General features: G+C 41.1%; 2 protein-coding genes across 2 annotated transcripts in view; one reads left to right on the plus strand and one right to left on the minus strand.

The window, feature by feature from the left end:
* Positions 1 to 21,875, plus strand: part of USP7 (ubiquitin specific peptidase 7) — a 68,597-nt gene that overhangs the window by 31,884 nt on the left and 14,838 nt on the right. The window contains exons 2-10 of the mRNA XM_066274909.1: positions 4,392 to 4,496; positions 11,034 to 11,232; positions 13,873 to 14,011; positions 14,682 to 14,770; positions 17,019 to 17,127; positions 18,032 to 18,162; positions 18,631 to 18,685; positions 19,636 to 19,716; positions 19,816 to 19,906. Of these exons, the coding sequence (XP_066131006.1) occupies positions 4,392 to 4,496; positions 11,034 to 11,232; positions 13,873 to 14,011; positions 14,682 to 14,770; positions 17,019 to 17,127; positions 18,032 to 18,162; positions 18,631 to 18,685; positions 19,636 to 19,716; positions 19,816 to 19,906 (999 nt within the window). The remainder of the gene's footprint in view (positions 1 to 4,391; positions 4,497 to 11,033; positions 11,233 to 13,872; positions 14,012 to 14,681; positions 14,771 to 17,018; positions 17,128 to 18,031; positions 18,163 to 18,630; positions 18,686 to 19,635; positions 19,717 to 19,815; positions 19,907 to 21,875) is intronic.
* LOC136334071 (HAUS augmin-like complex subunit 2) lies at positions 8,537 to 9,774 on the minus strand. Its single transcript, XM_066273843.1, is given in 3 exon segments — positions 8,537 to 8,646; positions 8,649 to 8,913; positions 9,751 to 9,774. Coding segments are annotated over 3 exon segments (372 nt in total). The 3' UTR covers positions 8,537 to 8,563.

Below are 21,875 nucleotides of genomic sequence, written 5' to 3' on the forward strand. Positions count from 1 at the left end.
GGCTGAGTGAAGAGTCCATCTGAGGCATGGCTAGTTTTCTGTGGTTCTGAAACTTAGTTGGAAGGCTGTGAAGTTTTATTGTGGTGTTTGGCTTTCTCAAATTGAGCTTTTTTGGAACAGGTTTGAGAGATCTTTATGAGATGACAGAAAATGTCAAAGAACACATTGCGATAATGTTAGCTCATCTAACCATGATATTCAGCAGCTAAATTAGACCACATCATTTCCATGGCAGTTGACTGTGTTCTTTGGGTTAGTAGTTCTGTGATGACATCACAAACGAAAGTCAGCAGGTAGGAAAGCTGAACATAGTTATAGGCATCCTCAGTAAAAGAGGGTATAAAAGTTTCGTTACTAGCCAAGGTAGCCTGTGTGTTTTTCTAAAGTCATTCTTTAAAAAAGATATTTTGTACCTTTTTTTTTTTTTTTACAGGGACAGAGAGAGCGATAGATAGGGACAGACAGACAGGAACAGAGAGATGAGAAGCATCAATCATCAGTTTTTTGTTGCAACACCTTAGTTGTTCACTGGTTGCTTTCTCATATGTGCCTTGACCACGGGCCTTCAGCAGACCAAGTAACCCCTTGCTTGAGCCAGCGACCTTGGGTCCAAGCTGGTGAGCTTTTGCTCAAACCAGATGAGCCCACGCTCAAGCTGGCGACCTCAGGGTCTCGAATCTGGGTCCTCCATATCCCAATCTGACGCTCTATCAACTGCGCCACCACCTGTTCAGGCTATTTTGTACCTTTTAACATAAAAATTGAAATTATACCCCTGATACTTATCCCAAGATTTGTTATCAAAAGGTTTACCAATCACAAGTAATGGAAATGATCTTCTGTTTTTCTGAGTGTCGTGTATATTTTGCATTAATAACTGCCTTTTCCACCTTGCAGACATTTGGCTTATCAGAGACTTTGTCTGTTTGAGGCATTCCATATTGTCATTGCCAAACATGTCTCCAGTCTTAATATTTGAGATCCTGAAACTTAGTTGGAAGGCTGTGAAGTTTTATTGTGGTGTTTGGTTTTCTCAAATTGAGTTTTTTTGGGACAGGTTTGGGAGATCTTTATGAGGTGACAAAATGTCAAGGCCAACAAAATATTGTATATCAGAAAATTAGTGTTGTTCATATTGGCCAAATGAGAATTGACACAGAAGGGGAAATTCCAGCTAGGCAGGACATAAAAATCAGGAGCAGGATCACTGTGTACAGTGATCGATAGATGTACACACCAGTTTTGGGCTTCTTTGATGATAAAGAAGGCAGTTTTATTCATTTGGGATATTTCTGGAAGCCCAGTAAAGACTTTGTGGGTATCGAGTACTTTTATCATTTAATTCTGATCCAGGGATTCACTGTGTCTTAATTAAAATTTGAATCCTCTTGTTGAACTCATTTATGAGGAGCATTTTTAAACTGGATGATCAGCCCCTCAGGAGTTAGACTTGCGTTGACAACTTGACAAAGTTTCTATGGCAGTTGGTTGGGAACTTCATCGGCCCTGTTGTTGGCCTGGTTTCTCATGTACATGGTGGACCAACCAGGAACTTTGTGCCACTTGACAGCCACTAGTCTTGACCACTATCTCCATGCTTAGAAAGAGTGGAAAAGAACAATTGGGTCAGCCCAGCAGAAACATGTTCCTTGGTGTGTAGAATAAAAGATGGGGCATTGCTCAGGAGAATCCTGGTCAGCTACAAAACTGCCTGCCTGCTTTCAGGGGCCAAGTGCAGAGGAAGCTTGTCTTCGTTAACACGAGCACAGGCTCTCTCGTAACAGTGCTGGTAATTCTACTGCGGAAAACCCATCTGTCAACTTACTCATTTTCCCACACTGTACAGTAAGGTAGTGTGAATGGTGATCCATAGAATCTCTCAAATTGATCTTGACTTTTATTACTGTAACTTCTGACAAAAAATTCTACTATCTCAAGTCACTAAAACGAACCTTTAAAGATACTTTTTCTCAGCAGTAATTTGAATTTGCCTGGATCTCAGAATCTTCAGAATCATGACTTGCCACAGTTTAGACTGCCAACATTTATATAACATCCTAGTTTCAGGAGCAGGGCTTTGTTTTGTGCATAATTGGTTGTTTTGCATTTGTGTGTTATAAACTCCATTTTAAAGCAATCGCAGTGCGACAGGTATCAAGCACATTACTTTAGATTTGTAGTACATGTACATGATGTGAGTGTGCGTGCGTGACCAATACTCTGCTGCTTCTGTAGAAACTCCTACTACTATAGTTTATATGTTTTTTTTTAGTGTTGGTTTATTCATAGAAAGGGAAATAATTTATATAGCATTCCAATATACTCTATATCTCTTTTATAAACAAGGGTTGCATTTATTGCTTGGTGTCTTAATTTTCTATATAAGTTCTAAAAAACACTGCTGCATAATATTCTATTGGTGGACAGTGTACTATTTAATTCATGGACCTTCTTGGGATTTTTTCTCAAAATATTTCTTCTGTGGTTTTATATAATTTAGAGGATAATGTATGTGGATGAAGACATTTCGGTCAGTGTACTTGGTTTTTTATTGCTTTTAAAGCACATTGGTTTTGAAGCAGTGTTTTTCAACCAACAGTCTGCAGACCAGTCCACCAGAAATTTTGTGTTGATCCACACCCTGATGAATGAAGATTATAGACCCAATAATCTCTCTTGAATTCATTTATGCTCAGGGTGACTTCTTCTTTAGTGGTCCCCAAAATAATTCTTTTATTTTCAGTCCCCAAATATAAAAAAAGGTTAATAACAATGGTTTAAGAGTTTAGATTTGAGCTAGTTAACCCATGATATAAAAGGAATTTCTCCTTGGTTATATTTCCCTTCGCCAATTTTTCTGTCAGGGTGTGGTATTAGAGAGGCCAGTTTAAAATATATATTTTTTTATTTTTTTAAATGGCTTTTTAAAGTGTATATATTCGTTTATAGTTAATAAAACAACTGAGGAAATGGTTGGTAATACCTGTTTCTTGGATTCCAAGAATTTCTAAGATGTGTGTGAGATGCTTAAAGAAGGATAACGTACAATTTATATACAGAAATTATGTGAGAGATGTAACCTGATAGTTGGGGTTTTGGAGTGTCTAAAGGGGAGGGGGGAGATTGGTGCTATCCGTGGTGCTGAACCTGACAGTGCTGATCCGAATGCTGGAAAGGCTCTGAAATATCAGAGGCCAAGGACACACCTACGTAGATATTTTTAAAATCACACCTGCTGTTTATAGCTGAGACCCTTTAATTCCTATGGAAATGTCTGTAGCCCCAGGGAACACCAAGTACATAGGCAACGTGGGGGCCAGCATTACCTGCTTGCAGTGGGCTGTTCTGATATGGAAGAAGGAGAGGATTTAAAAATGTGAAGGATGGCCCTTTTGGCCAATAGAGATTGTTTACCACCACCCCCTTTTTTAATCATGGAGCTATGCCAGTGTAAGAAAATGTTTTTAAATTTAATGAGTGGAAATAATGATGAGAATGTTACAGCTGGATCCACCTTATATTTGCCAGTCATTGCTTAAATGTTTTGAATCCACGCTTCTCATTATGTGTAGATGTTTTTTAAGCCAGATTTCAACAAGCATACAGAATATCAAAACTGTTTTATTAGCCCTCAATCCTTTCTGGATTCTCTATATGCCAGCCCTCCAGGGACCTCCTTCCCATTTCCCTGTGCCCCCAAAATACCAGTTCTGGTTTTTGCATGGACTTACACTTAAATTATACAGTAATTGTCCAGAGATACTTTGAGAATGGCAATGTGATGTATTAAGGCACTGACATGATCTCTGGTAAAAAAAAAAAAAAAAAAAATCACACTTTTTTGTATATATTTAGTAAATCTTTAATAATCTCTCTAGGATTAATTAAGTTTTAATGAGTCAGAAACCTTCAAAATAAATATTGTGGATGGAGCAGATCATTGTGTGGCATATAGTGTGTGTTCAAATACATTTAGCATTATAAATCAGCCCAAGTTCATATTTACTAAAGAAACTAGTAAATACCTTTTGGGTTAGAGCTTTTTTTTTTTTTATTAATTTGTTTTTAATTTATTCACTTTAGAGAGGAGAGGGAGAGACAGTGAGAGAGAGAGAGAGGAGAGACAGAGAGAAGGGGGAGGAGCTGGAAGCATCAACTCTCATATGTGCCTTGACCAGGCAAGCCCAGGGTTTCGAACCGGCGACCTCAGCATTTCTAGGTCGATGCTTTATCCACTGCACCACCACAGGTCAGGCTGGGTTAGAGCATATTGATTATAGCACAGTTGGAGTTTACTAGGGCATAGAAATCATCAAAAGTACCAACATATTTTTATTTAAAATCGAAGCCATGAAGGTAAAAACCATGGAATTTCTTTGTTTTCTTTAAAGCTGGAGATACAGATGACCCACCGAGAATTACTCAGAACCCTGTCATCAACGGGAATGTAGCCATGAGTGATGGGCACAACAACACAGAGGAAGATATGGAGGATGGTAAGTACAAGTGGTTTGCTTACTTGCATTGGGCAGAAAACTGTTGGAAACACAAACAGATGCCTTGCCTGTTTCTTTCTCAAGCACTTCTGAGTTTCTTAAAAGTAGCTAGTTTTTAGGAGGTTGTAGCTGAAGAAAAATTAGGAGCCTGTTTTGGTGTTGAATTTCAAGATCACCTACAAATTTCAAGGTAAGTTGATTCTCCCCAGCCTAGGTGAGAAGGTTTAAATACGTTTATAATAGATGGGTATTACTCAAGCCTGCAGTTTTTCAGCCACTGTTAGTATTCAGACCAAGTAATACATGTTACTCTCCTCTCCTTCTTCAGCAAGTTACTTCTAGCTTCTAGACATTGGAACTTGGCTTTCCATTGCATTCTTATTGTAGTGTGTATATCAGTTGTCTGCACCCCACTCCTTTTAGGTTTGAAATCAGACCGAGTTTTGGGCTTGATTCTCCCACACTAAATTTTATCACTTCTGTACAAGAAAAACATGCATATGTACGTGCATGGACATTTTGTGCCTAGGGAGTCACTTTCTTTTGAGACAGCTTCTTTTTTATACTTTATCAGTTTATGTGACCTGTACATTTACAAGGTCAAAATTGTGAGCAGGTAGCAGCTAGTAATCACTTATTCAGCCCCTGGAATCTTGCAGTGTAATATGAAACCATGTTCTGTCAAAAGCATGTCCATCAATCCTCATGAGGGTTGTGTCCTTCCCAGGGGTGTAACGGGGCAGTTGAAAGAAACCTCATCAGCCACGGGCTGCACCACCAGAAGGACTGCTGTTCAGACCTCCTGCCAAAAGTTCAGCCTTCATGAGAAACTGCAGCCGTAGTTGAGAGTTCTCTCACAGTGCGGTTTATCCCCTGGCAGCTGGCTGAGGCAATATCTAAGGAAGGTAAAGAGGCGTGGTCTAAACCCCGCTGCTTTGTTACCTGTGCAGTGCACTTTCCACTCGAGACCAAGGGCAACGGTGTGGGTGTGGTCTCTTTGGTTCCTGGGCTCTTGGTTTTATTTTAGACACCGAAGATGCCATTAGTGAGGCAGAGAATGCAGAGGGAAGGCACTGCCAGGTCTGATGTGCCGTGTGAGTTAAGGACCAGTCCTAGCACTCGTGGAGCATTGATTGGCCCAGCCCAGTCACAGTGCTCTCAGTCTAGATTCCAGAGCAGTTTTGGACTGATACTTCCACTCGTGCTTTTAGGGGGGAGGGCTTGGTGCAGATAAAAGGGCAGGGATATCTAAGCTTCGGCTCCATTGCATATTTTGGACGGGTCATTCTTTGTTATAGGGTGCTGTCCGTTGCATTATAGGACACCAGTGTCATTCTACCCTTATCTTCTTAATTGTGACAACCAGATGTCTAGATACTGGCTGATGTCTCTTGGGACCTGGAATTTGCCTAATTTGTGAACCACTGTTAGGAGATTGCAATGTATATAAAATCCCTTTTATCTTGAGGCATTTTACTAAATTGTTAGTAGTAAATAATGGTGCCGAGCCATAGAACCTAAAAGGGCAATGCTCCTGTTGTGAATTACCACGTGGAAAAACTATATTGTAGGAAAAAGTAGAGGGATATTCAGTAGCACTTTCTTACTGGTTTGAATTTTCGGTGCCCTTTGAAAGACCCAGGAGTAAGAGAGTGAAAAGGGTAATTTCCATTTGATGGTAAAGGGGCGGAAAGAGGTGGTTCTAGGAGTAGAAGCTGTACTTAAGGGCAAGTGTGTTGTGAATCTAGGGAGTTTGAAGAGTGCTAGGTTAAACAAGTTTCTGTGTTATAATACCCTAGCCATTGGATCCGAACATCTTTCTCCTAAAGACTTTTTATTAATGATTCCCCGACACTCTGGACTTTAGAACCCCTTTTCCTGAATATCCTTTAAATATCTTAATCTGTAAAACACTGATACTGGTCAGATGTGCAGAGAAGCCTTAATAAGAGATGTTTCTTAAACAAAAGTTAAATAGCTAACAGCACAGATCAGGAAAATATGAGGTAGAGAGCATTTACAAATCCTGTTAATATAGAACAGGGGTCCCCAAACTTTTTACACAGGGGGCCAGTTCACTGTCCTTCAGACCGTTGGAGGGCCAGACTATAAAAAAAAATATGAACAAATTCCTATGCACACTGCATATATTTTATTTTAAAGTAAAAAAACAAAAATGAGAACAAATACAATATTTAAAGTAAAGAACAAGTAAATTTAAATCAACAAACTGACCGGTATTTCAATGGGAACTATGGGCCTGCTTTTGGCTAATGAGATGGTCACTGTCAAGTTCCATATTTGTCACTGCTAGCCGTGAGGCGTGAGTCCTGCGTCACCGGAAGTAGTACTGTACGTGAAAGACACTGTGCTTTGCGGTTTGTGGAGCCGCCACATACAGTACTCCAGGAGCACAGGATGCGGATGCATCCTGTGTTCCTCTCACTGACCACCAATGAAAGAGGTGCCCCTTCCCAAAGTGCGGCGGGGGCCGAGTGAATGGCCTCAGGGGGCCGTAGTTTGGGGACCCCTGATATAGAATTATGGGCAAGTATCAAAATCATTTCTAGTTGTACCCACTTTACTTTGATTTTAGCTTCTTACTGTTTTTCCTGAGATAACCACAGGAAGTTTTCTAGTAAATGCAGTCTCTGCAGAGCTAGATGAATATAGGTTGAGGTTGTTGGTACTCGTGAACCAAGAGGTTTGATAAAACTAACTGCGAGAGTACCATTTGGGAAAACTTCAGGCTAACTCTTCTCGTTCAGGAAACCAAAGTAATATATCTTTTTCTACTTTTTCATGCACCCGAACCCCAGGCCAGCACACTGGCCTTTGCTGTGCAGATAAGACTGTTTGAGCGGGCACAGTGGTCGCTGTGGGTACGTGGTAGCTGCTACTGCTACTAAGCACAGGGTGGGAAGGTGCTGTGCTGATGGAGTTCTGCCTGAGGATGCGTGGTGACCGCAGGCGGTTAACACAAGTTCAGCGTCCTATTATCCACAGTAAAAAAATGCATGGAGTAATGAAATAGGTGCTCTGTGGTATCCTGGAAGTTTAGAGCTTATATTTGGATGAAATACTAAGACTACTGGATATGGGGTATCCTTCATAATCCCAGGTATACTGCTTTTTAAAACGTTTTTAATTTTGAAGTAATTATAGACACAGGCAGTTGCAAAAATAGTGCATAGAATCCTTAGTACCTTACACTCCGTTTCTTGGACAAAAATTTCCGTCTTTCCCCATGTATAAGACACACATTTCCCCCTGAAAAATTGGGGGCCTAAAAACTGTGCATCTTATTTATACAGTGGCTGTAGATTTTTTACTTGCATTTCCCACTTTTTCACTCTTGTTTTTGTGCTTTTTCACAGTGGAGGAGTTCTATGAATTTTATGATGAATAAAACTTGAGTTTAATAACTTTATGTAATATTTTTTTTTTTCAAATTTCAGGCCCCAAAAGTAAGGTGCATCTTATTATACATGGGAGAGTCTAATACATGGGAAGATACGGTATATGTTTAGCCTCTTATAATTTCTCATAGGGGAATTAGGCCAGCCTTATTTGGCAAAGATGAGTTTCAAGTCAGCTTCTCTTTTTTTGTAGACTCTTCTGTTTTGACCTTTTGGTATTTAATGAAATTTTTCAGTCATTCAGTTAGTATAAAGATTTGCCAGCCATAGAATGAGATTTATATTCACATGAAATCTCATGTTAAATTTCCTGATTAGCATGTTTTGGAAGATAAGTCTCTTCTAAGGTTGTGCCCTCAATGTGAAGCAGACTCTTACATCTAGTGTATAATCTAAGAGGCACTCTTTTTTTTTTTTTTTTTTTTTTTTTATCTTCTTAAGTTTTATTGAAAAGTGGAATGAAAATATATGAAAAACAAAGGAAAATTTAGTTTGGTCTTAATAACTTGGAATTGTAGTACTTCCATATAGAGAGCTCTTTCAGTACTGCTAGCAGTAAAGCCTATATATATACCCATGTTATCATCGACTAGCAATGGATTTCACACGACCACACACAATTAAGTAAAAATAATTGAATCAGTTGAATTATTTGGCATTAATAGTTTGGACATGAACTTTAGAGGTAAAGAGTAAAGGAGATGTTATAACATCATGTTTCTGAAGATATTTTCTTCAGCTAATATTTCGGGAATACAAGAGGAAACTTCCTTTTGGTGTTCTCGCCACTTGAGTATATTCTCTGCCAGTTCTTCTGTCTCTATCAGCAAAATATCCATCTTGGCTAAAGCCTTGCTCATTTTCTTTAGATTTGCATCTAAGTGAGGAATATTTCCAATTGTTTCAAGATGGGTTTCTAATCTCTCAATGAAAGTCACTGCTAACTCCAGCAAATGTACCAGGTATCTGTGATAAACAGCTTCAACGGGCAGGCTTTTCTTTGTTAAGAGGCACTCTTATCAACAACGGTGAACTGAGCCGGATGGCACCAGGCTTAGAGCACTGAGCCATTGCCGGGCCTGCCAGCTTGTGGACTCAGTTCCACACTGTATCAGTTTTTACCTGTATAAAAATCTAACCCTACAAAGAGCTGAATTGTATATGAAAACAAAATAGGAAAATTAGAAGGGGAGGCAGGACCCTGCCATGTCTCCTTAGGCCTGAGTACTGGGGCAACACAGTTCTTCTATCGCTGTAAAGCAAGCCAGTTTTACTGGGGTCTGTGTTTGGTGGAGCGTTAGAATGGCATTCTACGAACCAGAGGCAGGATCACGGACTGTACTTAGTGTTCACAAATCATGGTATTGAGTCCTCCGTGATCACTTTGCAAAACACTTTGGATGAGACGAGCTACTTAACCTCAGCGAGTCTCAGTTTTGTCATCTATATAAGTGAGGTTTATGTAATAGCTGCCCTTGCCTACTTTGCAGGATTTAAATGCAGCTCAAATGTGAGCAGTGTGTCTGAAAAACTGGCCTACTTTTCTCCTATGCCATTCTAGACATCATTCTCTTGAGTAGGTTTCTTGCCTTTTCTCTGGCCTTTCCTGTCCCTGAAAGGGCTCCGTGTTGCTGGCCACTGGGGGGAGTCTCTTGCACAGTGCTGCTCAGACGGCACTCCCTCCCGCCAGGGCTCTCCTTCCAGAGGGCTTCTCTAACTGCTGAGCACGGCTTCCTGTAGGAAAGACAATTAGGGATGGAAAAAGTGTTTAAAAGAAGGTAAAAATGCTAACTTTCATGCATACTTTTGGTTCTTTCTTTGGTAAAGAGTATTACCCTCTCATGAGGACTGATGGACATGTTTTCCTAAGAACAAATTCAGTTAGTCACAGCCCAAGCCATTTGTGTGCAGGGTGGAGACTGAGGGTGAAGGGGGGATTTGTTCTTCACAGGCTCTTCTTCCCTTTAGCCTCCACCCTCTTTCCCTCCCTCAGGAGCCTGGGGGCTGGCAGGGTGTCAGAATAGCACCTGACTCTTAAAAGCCTTCCAGGCTCCTTCTGTAGATCAGCTGTGGCCCCTCAAGGTGTGGCCTTGGTCCCCTGCCCATCTATCTGTGAGCTATTCTCCATCTGCAGAGAAATAGGTACAGAGAGCGAGAGGAACATTAGAAATGGGCCTGCTGCGCCGATCCATGGTGCTTTATTATGAAGTGCTGGCAGGGACAGGTTGGTGGGTGGCTTTGGGAGGGCCGCTCCTTCACATAGGAGTCTGAGAAGCATCAGGACACTGCTGAGCTTGTCAAAGCTAACCCAGGGCCTGTGTCACTTGTAAATGAATAGCCACCATCACTTAAGGTGGAATTCCAAAGTGTGTGACTTTAGTCTAAAGTCTAAGAGGCACTCTATCAACAGTTTGCTTTTTATTAGAGGAAACTATAATTAAATTGGCCTTAAGTCTCATTGAGTAATAAAGAATACCAGTTTTTTTGTTTTGTTTTTTAAGTTATTCACCCTAGGGAGTCCAGGCTTTGTTTCACAAAAATTTTAGCTAATAAAGTTAGCCTTTATTTTTAGGCTAACTTTTTAGCAACCTTTTGTTTCTAAACAGTGCTGCGTTTCCTTGGAAAGGATTCCTTGGGAACGTCTGGCCATATCCCACTCCCCCCAAAGGCCACCTGTGTTAGCAAGTTCAGTGCCCCCTCTGTTTATTCTCTCCACTCAGCCCAGTTCCCAAGCTGTCTTTACCTTCCCAAGTCCTGTCCTTGAACAGATGTTACGTGTTTCATCCCTCCCCTCCAGAGCCCCTCCGTGCACTAAGGATTATGTAGGAATTAAGGTAGAGGAGAATAGATGTTATCACACTGAACTCGGAAATCGAGGAGGGAAAGCAGGAGTGTGTTGTTAGCCTTCTGAGCTTGGCGGGTCTCATTCACACAGAAACTGTGTTACTGTGATGCTTCAGGTTATTAGGAAATTGGAACTGATACTCTCATTTTTCCAGAGAGCTGGGTTTCAGCAGCGAGGTTGAGGTTGTGTGGAGTAGATATCCCCAGTTGTTGTTGGTGCTTTCAGGGCTGTTTGACCATGCACGACTCCTACTGACTACGTGTTTTCTTGCAGACACGAGTTGGCGCTCCGAGGCAACCTTTCAGTTCAGTGTCGAGCGCTTCAGCAGACTGAGTGAGTCGGTCCTTAGCCCTCCGTGTTTTGTGCGAAATCTGCCATGGAAGATTATGGTGATGCCACGCTTTTATCCAGACAGACCACACCAAAAAAGCGTAGGATTCTTTCTCCAGTGCAATGCTGAATCTGATTCCACGTAAGACAGTTTAAATGATGCAATTAAAAACCCACAGATAGTTATAATACGTTGGAAGCCAAATTTTGATCAGCCTCTTGAATTTTGAAATTTTTAGTTTCCATGCTGCTTCTAAATAGCTCTTTGCTTTTGAGTTAGATTAAATACATTTTCTGATTAAATACATTTTCCTATTAAAACTTACTGGTAGGTATTATACCTAAACTAGAAAAGATAAATATTTTTATTGCAAATAGAAAAATTGGTATGAACATGGAATCAGGATCCAGTGAACTAGATGATTCTTGGTTTCCCAGGCTTCATCCTTATTCACCAGTAGCTCTCCAAAGGGAAAATTGTAGTTAAGGAAAATTCTTCAGGCTGACCTCTTTCCCATTGGCTAATCAATTCCTCTGGGTTATTCAGAAAATTAAAATAAAAAACATTTGAGGGCTTTATAACAGGGGTCTGTCAGACTTATTGTAGAAAAAAAACAATTTTTTGTGTGTAATTTCTGAAAGGAGTTATATTTATAAAGTGTCCTTGAAATTAAAAGAAGAGTCTTGGTTGTCCCTCTATTCAGATGAAGCCAAGGATTAGAGGCTTCATATTTTCTTCCTGTTTCCTAAGTGACTCCTTTAGTTAAAAACTGTCACTGTTCAATATATATCAGATCCCCCAAACGACGCTGTCTGAGGGATTCCAGATCATGTTGTCACCAAGCTGCTTCCTTGGACCACACCTGTCCAGTCTCCCTGCTATTCCCAGATAGTGGCCCATTGACAGAGGGCACTGGCTCTAGCTGTCCTGTCAAAGCTCCAGGGAACACAATTCATTTTATTTTTATTTTTACTTGAATCTTTAAGAAGTACTAAGCCTATTTTATGGTGCAGCCAGGGTTTTCTGTAGATTGAAACTTTTCCTCTTACGCTCACATCATGATCTGACACGTGTTTGGGCTAGATTCTAATCTGATAGCCTTAGCTTGAGCAGCAGTTTGGAAGCATAGTGAGCCGGCTGCATCCAGCGTGGGGATTAGGATTATCCTGAGCAAGAGGAAGTGCCGATGTCACTGCACTGCTCTTCTAGGTGTTTCAGTGAGCTTGCAGCCCATTCACAGTGCAGTCCTGACGCTCCTTTCTAAGTTCTGCTTTCATTGTAAACCTTTTGGTGGACCTTTAAAGTGGTATATGTTTTGAGTTTTCTGTCTTTTTTTTTTAAAGCAAGAGGAGGGGGACAGACAGGAAGGAAGAGAGATGAAAGCATCAACTGGGAGTTGCACCTTAGTTGTTTATTAATTGCTTTCTCATATGTGCCTTGACCGGGAAGGAGGTGAGGGTTCCAGCTGAGCCAGTGAATCCTTGCTCAATCCAGCGACCTTGGTGTTTCAAACCTGGCTCCTCAGCATCCCAGGTCGATGTTCTACCCATTGTGCCACCACCTGGTCAGGCTGTTTTTGGTTTTTAAACACTGTTCCAGAGGTTCCTTGTGGTCTGCCTCAAATATGACTAACTGCATCTATTGCTCGTGTCTCTTGTGGCTATAAGACACGACCATGCTCAGAATTTCCCAGGAGCCCACTGGTACAGCCCTGCATGGAGGCTGGTGTGGATGGTGCTTTCTCTCTCTTTTTTTTTTTTTTTTTTTGTATTTTTCCGAAGTTGGAAACGGAGGCAAACAGACTCCCACATGTGCCTGACCGGGATCCACCCGGCATGCCCTCCAGGGAGCGATGCTCTGCCCATATGGGGCGTCGCTCTGCTGCAACCAGAGCCATTCTAGCGCCTGAGGCAGAAGCCATGGAGCCATCCCCAGCACCCAGACCAACTTTGCTCCAATGGAGCCTTGGCTGCGGGAGGGGAAGAGAGAGACAGAGAGGAAGGGGGGGTGGAGAAGCAGATGGGCGCTTCTCCTGTGTGCCCTGGCCGGGAATCGAACCCGGGATTCCTGCACACCAGGCCGACGCTCTACCACTGAGCCAACTGGCCAGAGCCTGGATGGTGCTCTTAAGAACTTGACAGCCACAGTACCTATGAGCTACCAGCGGCAGGAATGATGCTTAGAAGTCACACCTTTATTACTGGAACCTGGAGCTTTTAAGTCCGTTCTTCTAAAAGAAAAAAGAATATTATCATTCTTTATTCCTGTTCTTTTCAAGTAGTACTGTAGAACTATAATCTGACCCAAAAGCTATAGTCTCTTATAAAATCTAAATTTTAATGTATTTATTTATTTTATAGAGAAAGGGGAGGAAGAGAGAGAAACACTTGATTTGTTGTTCCACTTATATATGCATTCACTGGTTGATTCTTAAATGTGCCCTGACTGGGGATTGAACCCACAACCTCAGTACATTGGGGTGATTCTCTAACCAACTGAGCTATCTGGCCAGTGCTTATTGATACCAGTAAAAAACGTTACTTAAACTTCTGAAAAATTAAAAAATAATACCATGAGTGAAATCAGTACATAAGGCAGGGACACCCCCAAACTCTTTAAGCATTTTTTCTCCACTAAAGATGAATAATGTTCCTCCCAACCCTCCTGTCCATAAAAAAAAAGAGTAAAAAGATACAGGAATTTTTGTATGCTGTGTTTTAAAACATGTATAAACATCAGTGAATTACATTACCTAAGGCTTAGATTATTTTCTTTAAACAGGTCGTGGTCTTGTCACGCTCAAGCCGTGCTGAAGATAATAAATTACAGAGAAGAGGAGAAGTCATTCAGTCGTCGTATTAGTCATTTGTTCTTCCATAAAGAAAATGATTGGGGATTTTCCAATTTTATGGCCTGGAGTGTAAGTAACAGTGGATTTAGCCTGGATAATCTGCACCTCAGTCTGTGTTCCCTTGAATTTCTTATTCTTCAAAGCCTTCTCTTCATTTTAGAATGAAAATGTTTAAGTTGAACAGGTATCTGTATATGGTTTTTTGTTTTTTCCTAGCTAAGCTTTTAGCAGCCAACAGGACTCCAGTCCCAACATTTTGTCATACATTATAAACTAGTTATAATAGCTTTTCTGATAGGTAAATTTTCTTTAAAAGAATAGCACCAGTTGAGGTCCTTCCTTCAGTCAGATTGTAGTACGCAGTGGTTTCATGTACCTTCATGAATTCTCAAGTCAGTTCATGTTGGCTGCCTTTCGCATAACATTCTTGGGAACGTCTTGCTCAATTCTCCTAGCCTGAATTCTCTGGAACCTTCCCAGTGTTGCTCTAATAAGGAGACACTAATCTCTCAATTTCCACGCTATGGTGTTGCACCCCCAATGCCTCCAGATGCCTCCTTTTGTTCAGGCAACACTGTTTAAAGCAAACCAGAACACTGTAAAACTAGAAGCATAATTTGGGTGTTTGAAAAGTAGTATTTTAATCTCTTAAGTATGGGACACTAGGGTAATTGTCTTCTTTGGAATGAAGTGAGCATTCGTGTGATCTTATGCAAGTTGGACTTTTTTTTTTTAATAGGAAGTGACTGATCCTGAGAAAGGATTTATAGATGATGACAAAGTGACTTTTGAAGTCTTTGTACAGGCGGATGCTCCCCATGGAGTTGCGTAAGTTTTTCTTTAATTGGGTGCTATTAAGAAATGTGTTTTGTTCTGAAGAGAGGGCAGCATTTGCATATAATCAGAGATGCATGTATTCCACAGATAGGCACCCTCTCTGTGCTTGCCACTTGGCACACGTGGAACACACAGACATGTATGCCAGACCCTGCTGTGCACTAGGAATATAATTACATGGTCAACAAGAGAGCCTTGGCGTTTGTAAATAACTACAGCAGGAGCCGCTCTGTTTTTATTTTGAAGAGGTCAGGGATGTACAGATCAGGGAGTGATATCAATGCATAGTGATGGGGGTACCAGTGAGCGGGTGAAGTAGTGAGTGGGGTACCACAGAGCTGAGAGGAGGGTCAGAGGATGCTTTTGCCTCGATGTTGGTCGGTCCAGGAAGGCCCGTGTGCAAAGGAGGTTTTGGCCTTAAAGAATGTCTTGTGTTACTGGTTGATAAGAAGGGTGGTGGAATTGGGGTGAGGAGAACGACATGGGTAAAGGCACCGGCAGGCAAGTTTGGGATTGGACAGAACAACAGGACAGTGAAGAGCGGAACTGAAGACTAGTAGTGACTTGAGATCAGGTTGTAGAAGACCAGCAAACTCTGTAAGACCCAGAGTGAAACAGTAGCATGCTATCTAGGAAGAAGTTAAGTGCCAGGTCCCAGTCTCTTGCTTGCGTTACTCTGTTACATGGCCCTTCTTTTGGGCAAGAGCTCATCAGTTGGCCTTGATGGAATGAGGCAGAGAACAATGGGGTGGCCATCATGGAGCTGTTCCTTAGTTTGGGTCCTGGCTAATGTGGCCGAGGGGTGGCACTGGGAATTTTTTTTTAAAGCAAATATTGTTTATTAGCTTTATGTTAATTGGGCTGATATAGGAGGAATCAGGCTTTTCTTAAGTGGCCTTTTCAAAACATACACTTATGTTGTAGTCTAGTATCAGAAGTGGGGGGCTAAAGCAAGGTATTTCTAATTAAATTTTTTGTGGGATTTTTTTTCTCTTCGTTTTAAGAACTTTTTCCTATGTGTCTTGACTTAAAAAGCAGATTGGGTTTCCCAGTCTTTCCAATCAAAACAGACTTAATTGGTTCATCCACACTTGTCAAAACTTATTCAACCATTAATACCTATCTTTATGATTTTATAGTTTTTAAATTAGCCATCTGTAATTTAGGATTCTTGCATTTTCTTGCTGGTTTTAAAAAATAATTTTTACACACACATGTGAGTTTTAACTGGGGCCATTTAACACTCCTGAGTGTGTTTGCAAGGCCATGGACTAACACCTGTATTCCGAGTACTGTTGACTCTCTCACAGTAAATGTCTCCTGTCATACTTAGTGGCGATCATGAGTGTTTATGTGTTCGTATTATATCTATATACAGATGGAGGTGGGGACGTTGTTCTGCTTTCTAAGGGTATTCTCTTCATCTTCCTGTTATTATGGGGGTTAGGGGGTGGCAGATGGGACTTTCCACTTTGTGAACATCTGCCTTTTCTCCGAACCACTACCAAAATAGAAAACTAAAGAGAAAAGCTCTAGATCAGGGGTCTCAAACTCGCGGCCCGCCGAACAATTTTGTGCGGCCCGCAGACTAATCCACAAAGTTCAAAATATTTTGGAGAAAATTAAGTAAGCCCGTGGATTAGCCTGCGGGCCGCACAAAATTGTTCGGCAGGCCGCGAGTTTGAGACCCCTGCTCTAGATGTTTGAAAGTCTGCAACAGCACTTGCCAGTATACATGTTTGTCTTTTCCTGAGTAGGTGACTATGGAAAAGAGGGGTCTCAGCTGTTTTTATTTCTTGCTAACTTCATTTTACCTTTGTATGTAAGTAATAGAACTACACTGGGAGTCAGTTTGATATCAGTATACAGAGTTTAATTCAGGTCTGAGCGCTGATCTTGGGAAATGATGACAGTACCATCAGCAGACAGTGTTTTAAGTTGCTTCTCGAATCCTGGGGTTGAATTAGCCCTGGTCCGTGCACTTGGGTGGAGAATCCAAGACCATTGTAGGGAACCCTGTGATAAGAACTCTTGTCCTTGGAGTTCTTAGTGCCATGGGCCTGACAATGAGCTATTAACTTGGAGGGGTGATTGGCCTTCATTCCTGTGTCCGGATGGTGGGAAATAGCAGTGAAGTGTTGGCCGCCACGCTGACATGTAGTCGAATCGCTCCACACACGTTGCAGAAGCAAGGAAGTGTCCTGTGCAGTTTTCCCTCAACCTCAAACTGATCTTGTAGGTGGGATTCAAAGAAGCACACGGGCTATGTCGGTTTAAAGAATCAGGGAGCGACTTGTTACATGAACAGCCTGCTGCAGACTTTATTTTTCACAAATCAACTACGAAAGGTAAATGGATGGTATTTCTCTCCTCAACCTTCCACCCACCCTTTTCTCTCAAATGTTAAGAAACAAGCAAAGTCCTCTCACCAAACTTTGCCTTGTCTTCTCCCCATACCATAGTGCTGTCTCCAGAGAGGGCCGCCATCGTATGCTTGTGCATATATTGATTCCTCGGTGTTTGGACACTTACTGGGGTTATCAGAAGTTCACTACAGCTAATGGTCCTAACTTTGAGCTGGAAATAATATGGGTTTGATTTAAATATGAAAGCCACTAGCAACATGTGAAAAGTTAATTGATCATTTGGGAAACCACTGGTTGTGCAATGTGCAATCTTAATTTTCACCTATTATAGGTAAAACTTATTTCCGTAAGACTAGTTAAACCAGACTGACCTCCCTTGAATCTAATGTAGGAGACAGAGTCTTTTGTACTTGAGAATGTCGGATGGGCAGCGTGGAGCAGTGCAGGCTACACGGACTCCTGGTTGTGGGGCACTGTGGGCTGGTGTGCTGGTTTTCCTTCTGTGTTTGCACTGTTCTCCGAGTGAATTGCTGTGCTAGGGTATGTCCTGGGATAGCTGAATGTGGGTCATTTCAGTAGCATTTGTTTCATTAAATATTTGTCAAAAAAGTAATGTTAAGTTTTAAAGTGATGCTCCAAGAAGTATGTAATAAAAGTGGTTCTCTTTGGATGATGAGCCATAGGTAATTAAAAAGAAAAAATTTTTTTTTGCTTTCTCTTATTTTCTAGAATGTTGCTAAAGACTTTCATGATTTTAAAAAAAGGAACTTTTTGTCCTATTTAAGGGATAATTAAAGCACCTAATAACTAAAACTACATTAGCCATTATTATATTAGAAATGGTATTTTCACATCCAATTTTATTTTTATTTCTTGATTCTTTTAGGCCGTGTACATGATGCCAACAGAGGGTGATGATTCATCCAAAAGTGTCCCTTTAGCATTACAGAGAGTGTTCTATGAATTACAGCACAGCGATAAGCCCGTAGGAACAAAAAAGCTCACGAAGTCATTTGGGTATGTATTAGAAATGCACCTTCCCGTTCTGCTGCTCCCTTGAAGGATGGGTTTGTTCCTGGAGGAATGCAAGCATAGTGGAGGCATTTACTTATGTCAGAGGGTTTTCTTTATTGTATTTTCTTTTATCTCTGGATATAGCGGGCTTGGTGTTAGAATTTTGGTTGAGAAATCACCAATTAAAAGCTTTACCTGTCAAATAAACAGCACATACAGTTTTTAAATCATGGCATATACAACCTCCCCTTGTTGTTAAGTTGTTTAGAACAAGATAAAGTTGTGAACATTTGAGTGTCCTGATAAAAACTCAATTTATCTGTGAATTATAATTTTGAAAATAATCTCAGAAAATGAATTTAGGAGTAATGGCCGATTATACAATTTTGTTTTTAATCTAAGCTGCTTGTTAATTTTTTCTTAGTTGAAATTTGGAAGTTTTGATATAAATGTTCGTTTTATTTTTCCAAGGTGGGAAACTTTAGATAGCTTCATGCAACATGATGTTCAAGAGCTATGTCGAGTGGTAAGTTGTAAACTGTAATTGTATTCTACTGACATTTAATATTTTGAAGCACTGTCAGACGCTGTTACCAGTAAAACCTCAAACCTACTTCGTGTCACCCACCGCAATTCAGATATGCCCATTTTTGTTCAGGACCAAAAGTAGACTAGAAGGAAAAAGCAGCATCTCTCTAGTTTAAAAGCCAGGAAGAATGAAAAAAAAATTATTTGAGAGGGAAGAAAGTATGAGGGGAAAATTTAATTAAGTAGTAGGTAGTTTTATGTGTTAGATTGCGATATCTACTTGAATTGTTAATAAAGAAATTACAGATTGGCTTACGTAGCTGTCCTGACACCCTGCTTCACTTGAGGACAGTGAATTCTGTCATTATCCTGCAGCATCCAGACCCCTCTGTGTGGGTGATTCTCCCCCAAACCAGCTTTAGTCATTAGCAGATTCCCATTCTTGCAGTTGTGATGAAAGACGCAAACACACACACAACATGAAATGGCTATTCAAGGTGATTGGCTGGGCAAGGTGTGTTTTCTTTTTTGCAGCACTAGCTGGATTGAATCCAGTTCATTAAATATCCATGGACAAACCAGTCAATCCTGTTGACAGGCTCAACCTCATTAATCTCTTGGTGTGGACCAATACGAGTTAAGTTTAGTGCTCAATTTACATGCTTTTCCACAGAGGTAAAATGAATATAAAAAATGCTTCTAAAGGCACTACAGATTACTAATTCATTCAGAAGGCTGTATATAGAGGGTTAATCTCAACTGTTGCATGTAGATATTTTTGTAAATATCCAACCAAGAAGATTTTGTATGTTTTTGATAATTGCATGCCAAAGGTCATAATATTTATAGTCTAGAATTTCTTTGACCATTGAGATTTCCTACTCGTTACAAATTACTGTATATGAATTAAGCATAACATTTTCTTAAAACCAAAACTTTCTCTTCCAGCTGCTTGATAATGTGGAAAATAAGATGAAAGGCACGTGTGTAGAGGGCACCATACCTAAGTTATTCAGAGGCAAAATGGTGGTATGTGATTTTCACTTTTAACGAATGACTTAAAAAGATTTTAAAATGCTAACACTTTGCTGATTGGTAATCCGTGCGCCTTTTCTCCCTCGTTTGCAGTCCTATATCCAGTGTAAAGAGGTGGATTATCGATCTGATCGAAGGGAAGATTATTATGACATCCAGCTGAGCATCAAGGGAAAGAAAAACAGTAAGTTTGTGCGTTCAGTGTCCTGCTGACGTTCTGATAAGTCTGTTGGGGTTTTAGTGCTTCACTTTCGCAAGTGCTTTTTATGGAACTATAGCACATGGAACACTGCCCAGATGATGCCTGTGCAGCTCACCGAGTGACACTGGTCCTGCCGAGGCCCTGGTCAGCCCGTGCATCCTAGTTTTTAATGGCCCGGTACATTTTACACTTGCATGTTGTAAGTATTTATGTAGGATGGTAGTGTCTTTCTCTCTTATTTAGCTCAGCGGTAGGACTGCAGTTCATGTATGTTATAGAAATATATTGGTGCCTGACCTGTGGTGGCGCAGTGGATAAAGCGTTAACCTGGAAACACTGAGGTTGCCGGTTCAAAACCCTGGGCTTGCCTGGTCAAGGCGCATATGGGAGTTGATGCTTCCTGCTCCTCCCCCCTTCTCTCTCTCTCTCTCTCCTCTCTATAATGAATAAATAAAATCTAAAAAAAAAAAAAAAAGAAATATATTGGTCATTTTCATTGGCTGACAGTGTTCCAGTTTGGGAATATATTAGAAGAGTTTTGAAACCATTTTTTCATGATGATTATCTGTGTTGTTTTCAGTATGAGGCTGTTAGGCATAAGCTCCTTGGTCATGCTTATTTTTGTCTCTGGTACACTTCTATTTGCATTTATGGTGAGTGGGATTGCTGGTTCACAAGCTGCACATATATATGTTCAACCTTTACTAGATAAAACCAGCAAGCTTCCTCCTAAGCATGTGTTAGAGCTGACAGTTATCAGATTGTGAACATTATGATGGCAGTAGGATGCTGTCTTGGTTCTAAATTACATTTCTTTGAGTTCTGAGGTTGTCACCTTTTCAAATACTTGTTGGCAATTTCGGTGTCTTTCTGAACATGACGTAATGCAGTTAATAATGACTTAATGTCCTAGTTTATAAGTTCTGTTGCCTGTGTGATTTCTGAGTCTGTTTCTTTGTGTTACCTTTGCTTTTGACATGGGCTGTATTTTCCAGCTTAGCTCTATGTCTGGTCACCTTTTATTGGATGCCAGCTGTTGTGATTTTGATCTTGTTGGGTGTTGACTGTTCTTGGCCTTCTTTCTGGAGCCTAATTAGTTTCATTGGCAATAATTGTTTTTTCTTGGGGCTTGCTTTTCAGCTTTGTCAGGTGGGAGCACAACAGTTTTCAATTCAGGGTTAATTTGTCTCCACAACTGAGCACACCTTTCTGAATATTGAGCCTGAAGTCCTTTGTCTTATGGGACTTCTCCACTGTGGCAGGAGGAAGCACAGACTGGTCCTAGGCTGGTGTAAGCTCTGGGGACCATTCCCCCATCCCTGTGGCTCTTCCCAGCCCCAGATCATTTCCTCTCTGTACTGATGACTGTGATCAGCACTCCCTGGAGGCTCCAGGAGGAGCCCTGAAAGTCCCCAGAGCGCTCTCCTGTCCAGCTTCCTTTCCTTGGGCACTCTGTCCTACGGAGTCACACTGCCTTGGGCCCCTTACTCTCTTAGGGAACACTCTGGGCCCTCTTTCTCTTCCCTGCGCCGCAGCCTGGAAATGGTGCCCCAGCTGGGACTTAAAGGGCCCTCTCAGGGGCCACTGCTCTGCACTGCCTGTGGTCCAGTGTAGACAGTGCTGCTTTCTGTGTCCACTGCAGGGGACTAAGTCCGGGTCCTGCTCCTCTCTCCCTGCTGGAGCAGGCATGCTTCCTGAGCTGCAGGTGCTAGTTCTGGGGGGCCGGCTGAGGTCATTCCCCCAGAGTGAGGCTGACCTTCTCACTCTTCTAATGCCGTCATTTATTCCACAGAATTTTGTAAGTTTAGTGATCATCATTGTATCACTCTTTGTAATTTGTGTCCTAAGAATACCTGCCTTGAAGTCAGGATATTATCTGCTTTTTTTTTTTATCTTTTCTATTTATGTGCAACCCACTTGGAATAGGTTTTTTGCATGTGATAGGATGTCA

This window comes from Saccopteryx bilineata, chromosome 4 (assembly GCF_036850765.1).
Source record: "Saccopteryx bilineata isolate mSacBil1 chromosome 4, mSacBil1_pri_phased_curated, whole genome shotgun sequence".
In the NCBI taxonomy this organism is placed as follows: domain Eukaryota; kingdom Metazoa; phylum Chordata; class Mammalia; order Chiroptera; family Emballonuridae; genus Saccopteryx; species Saccopteryx bilineata.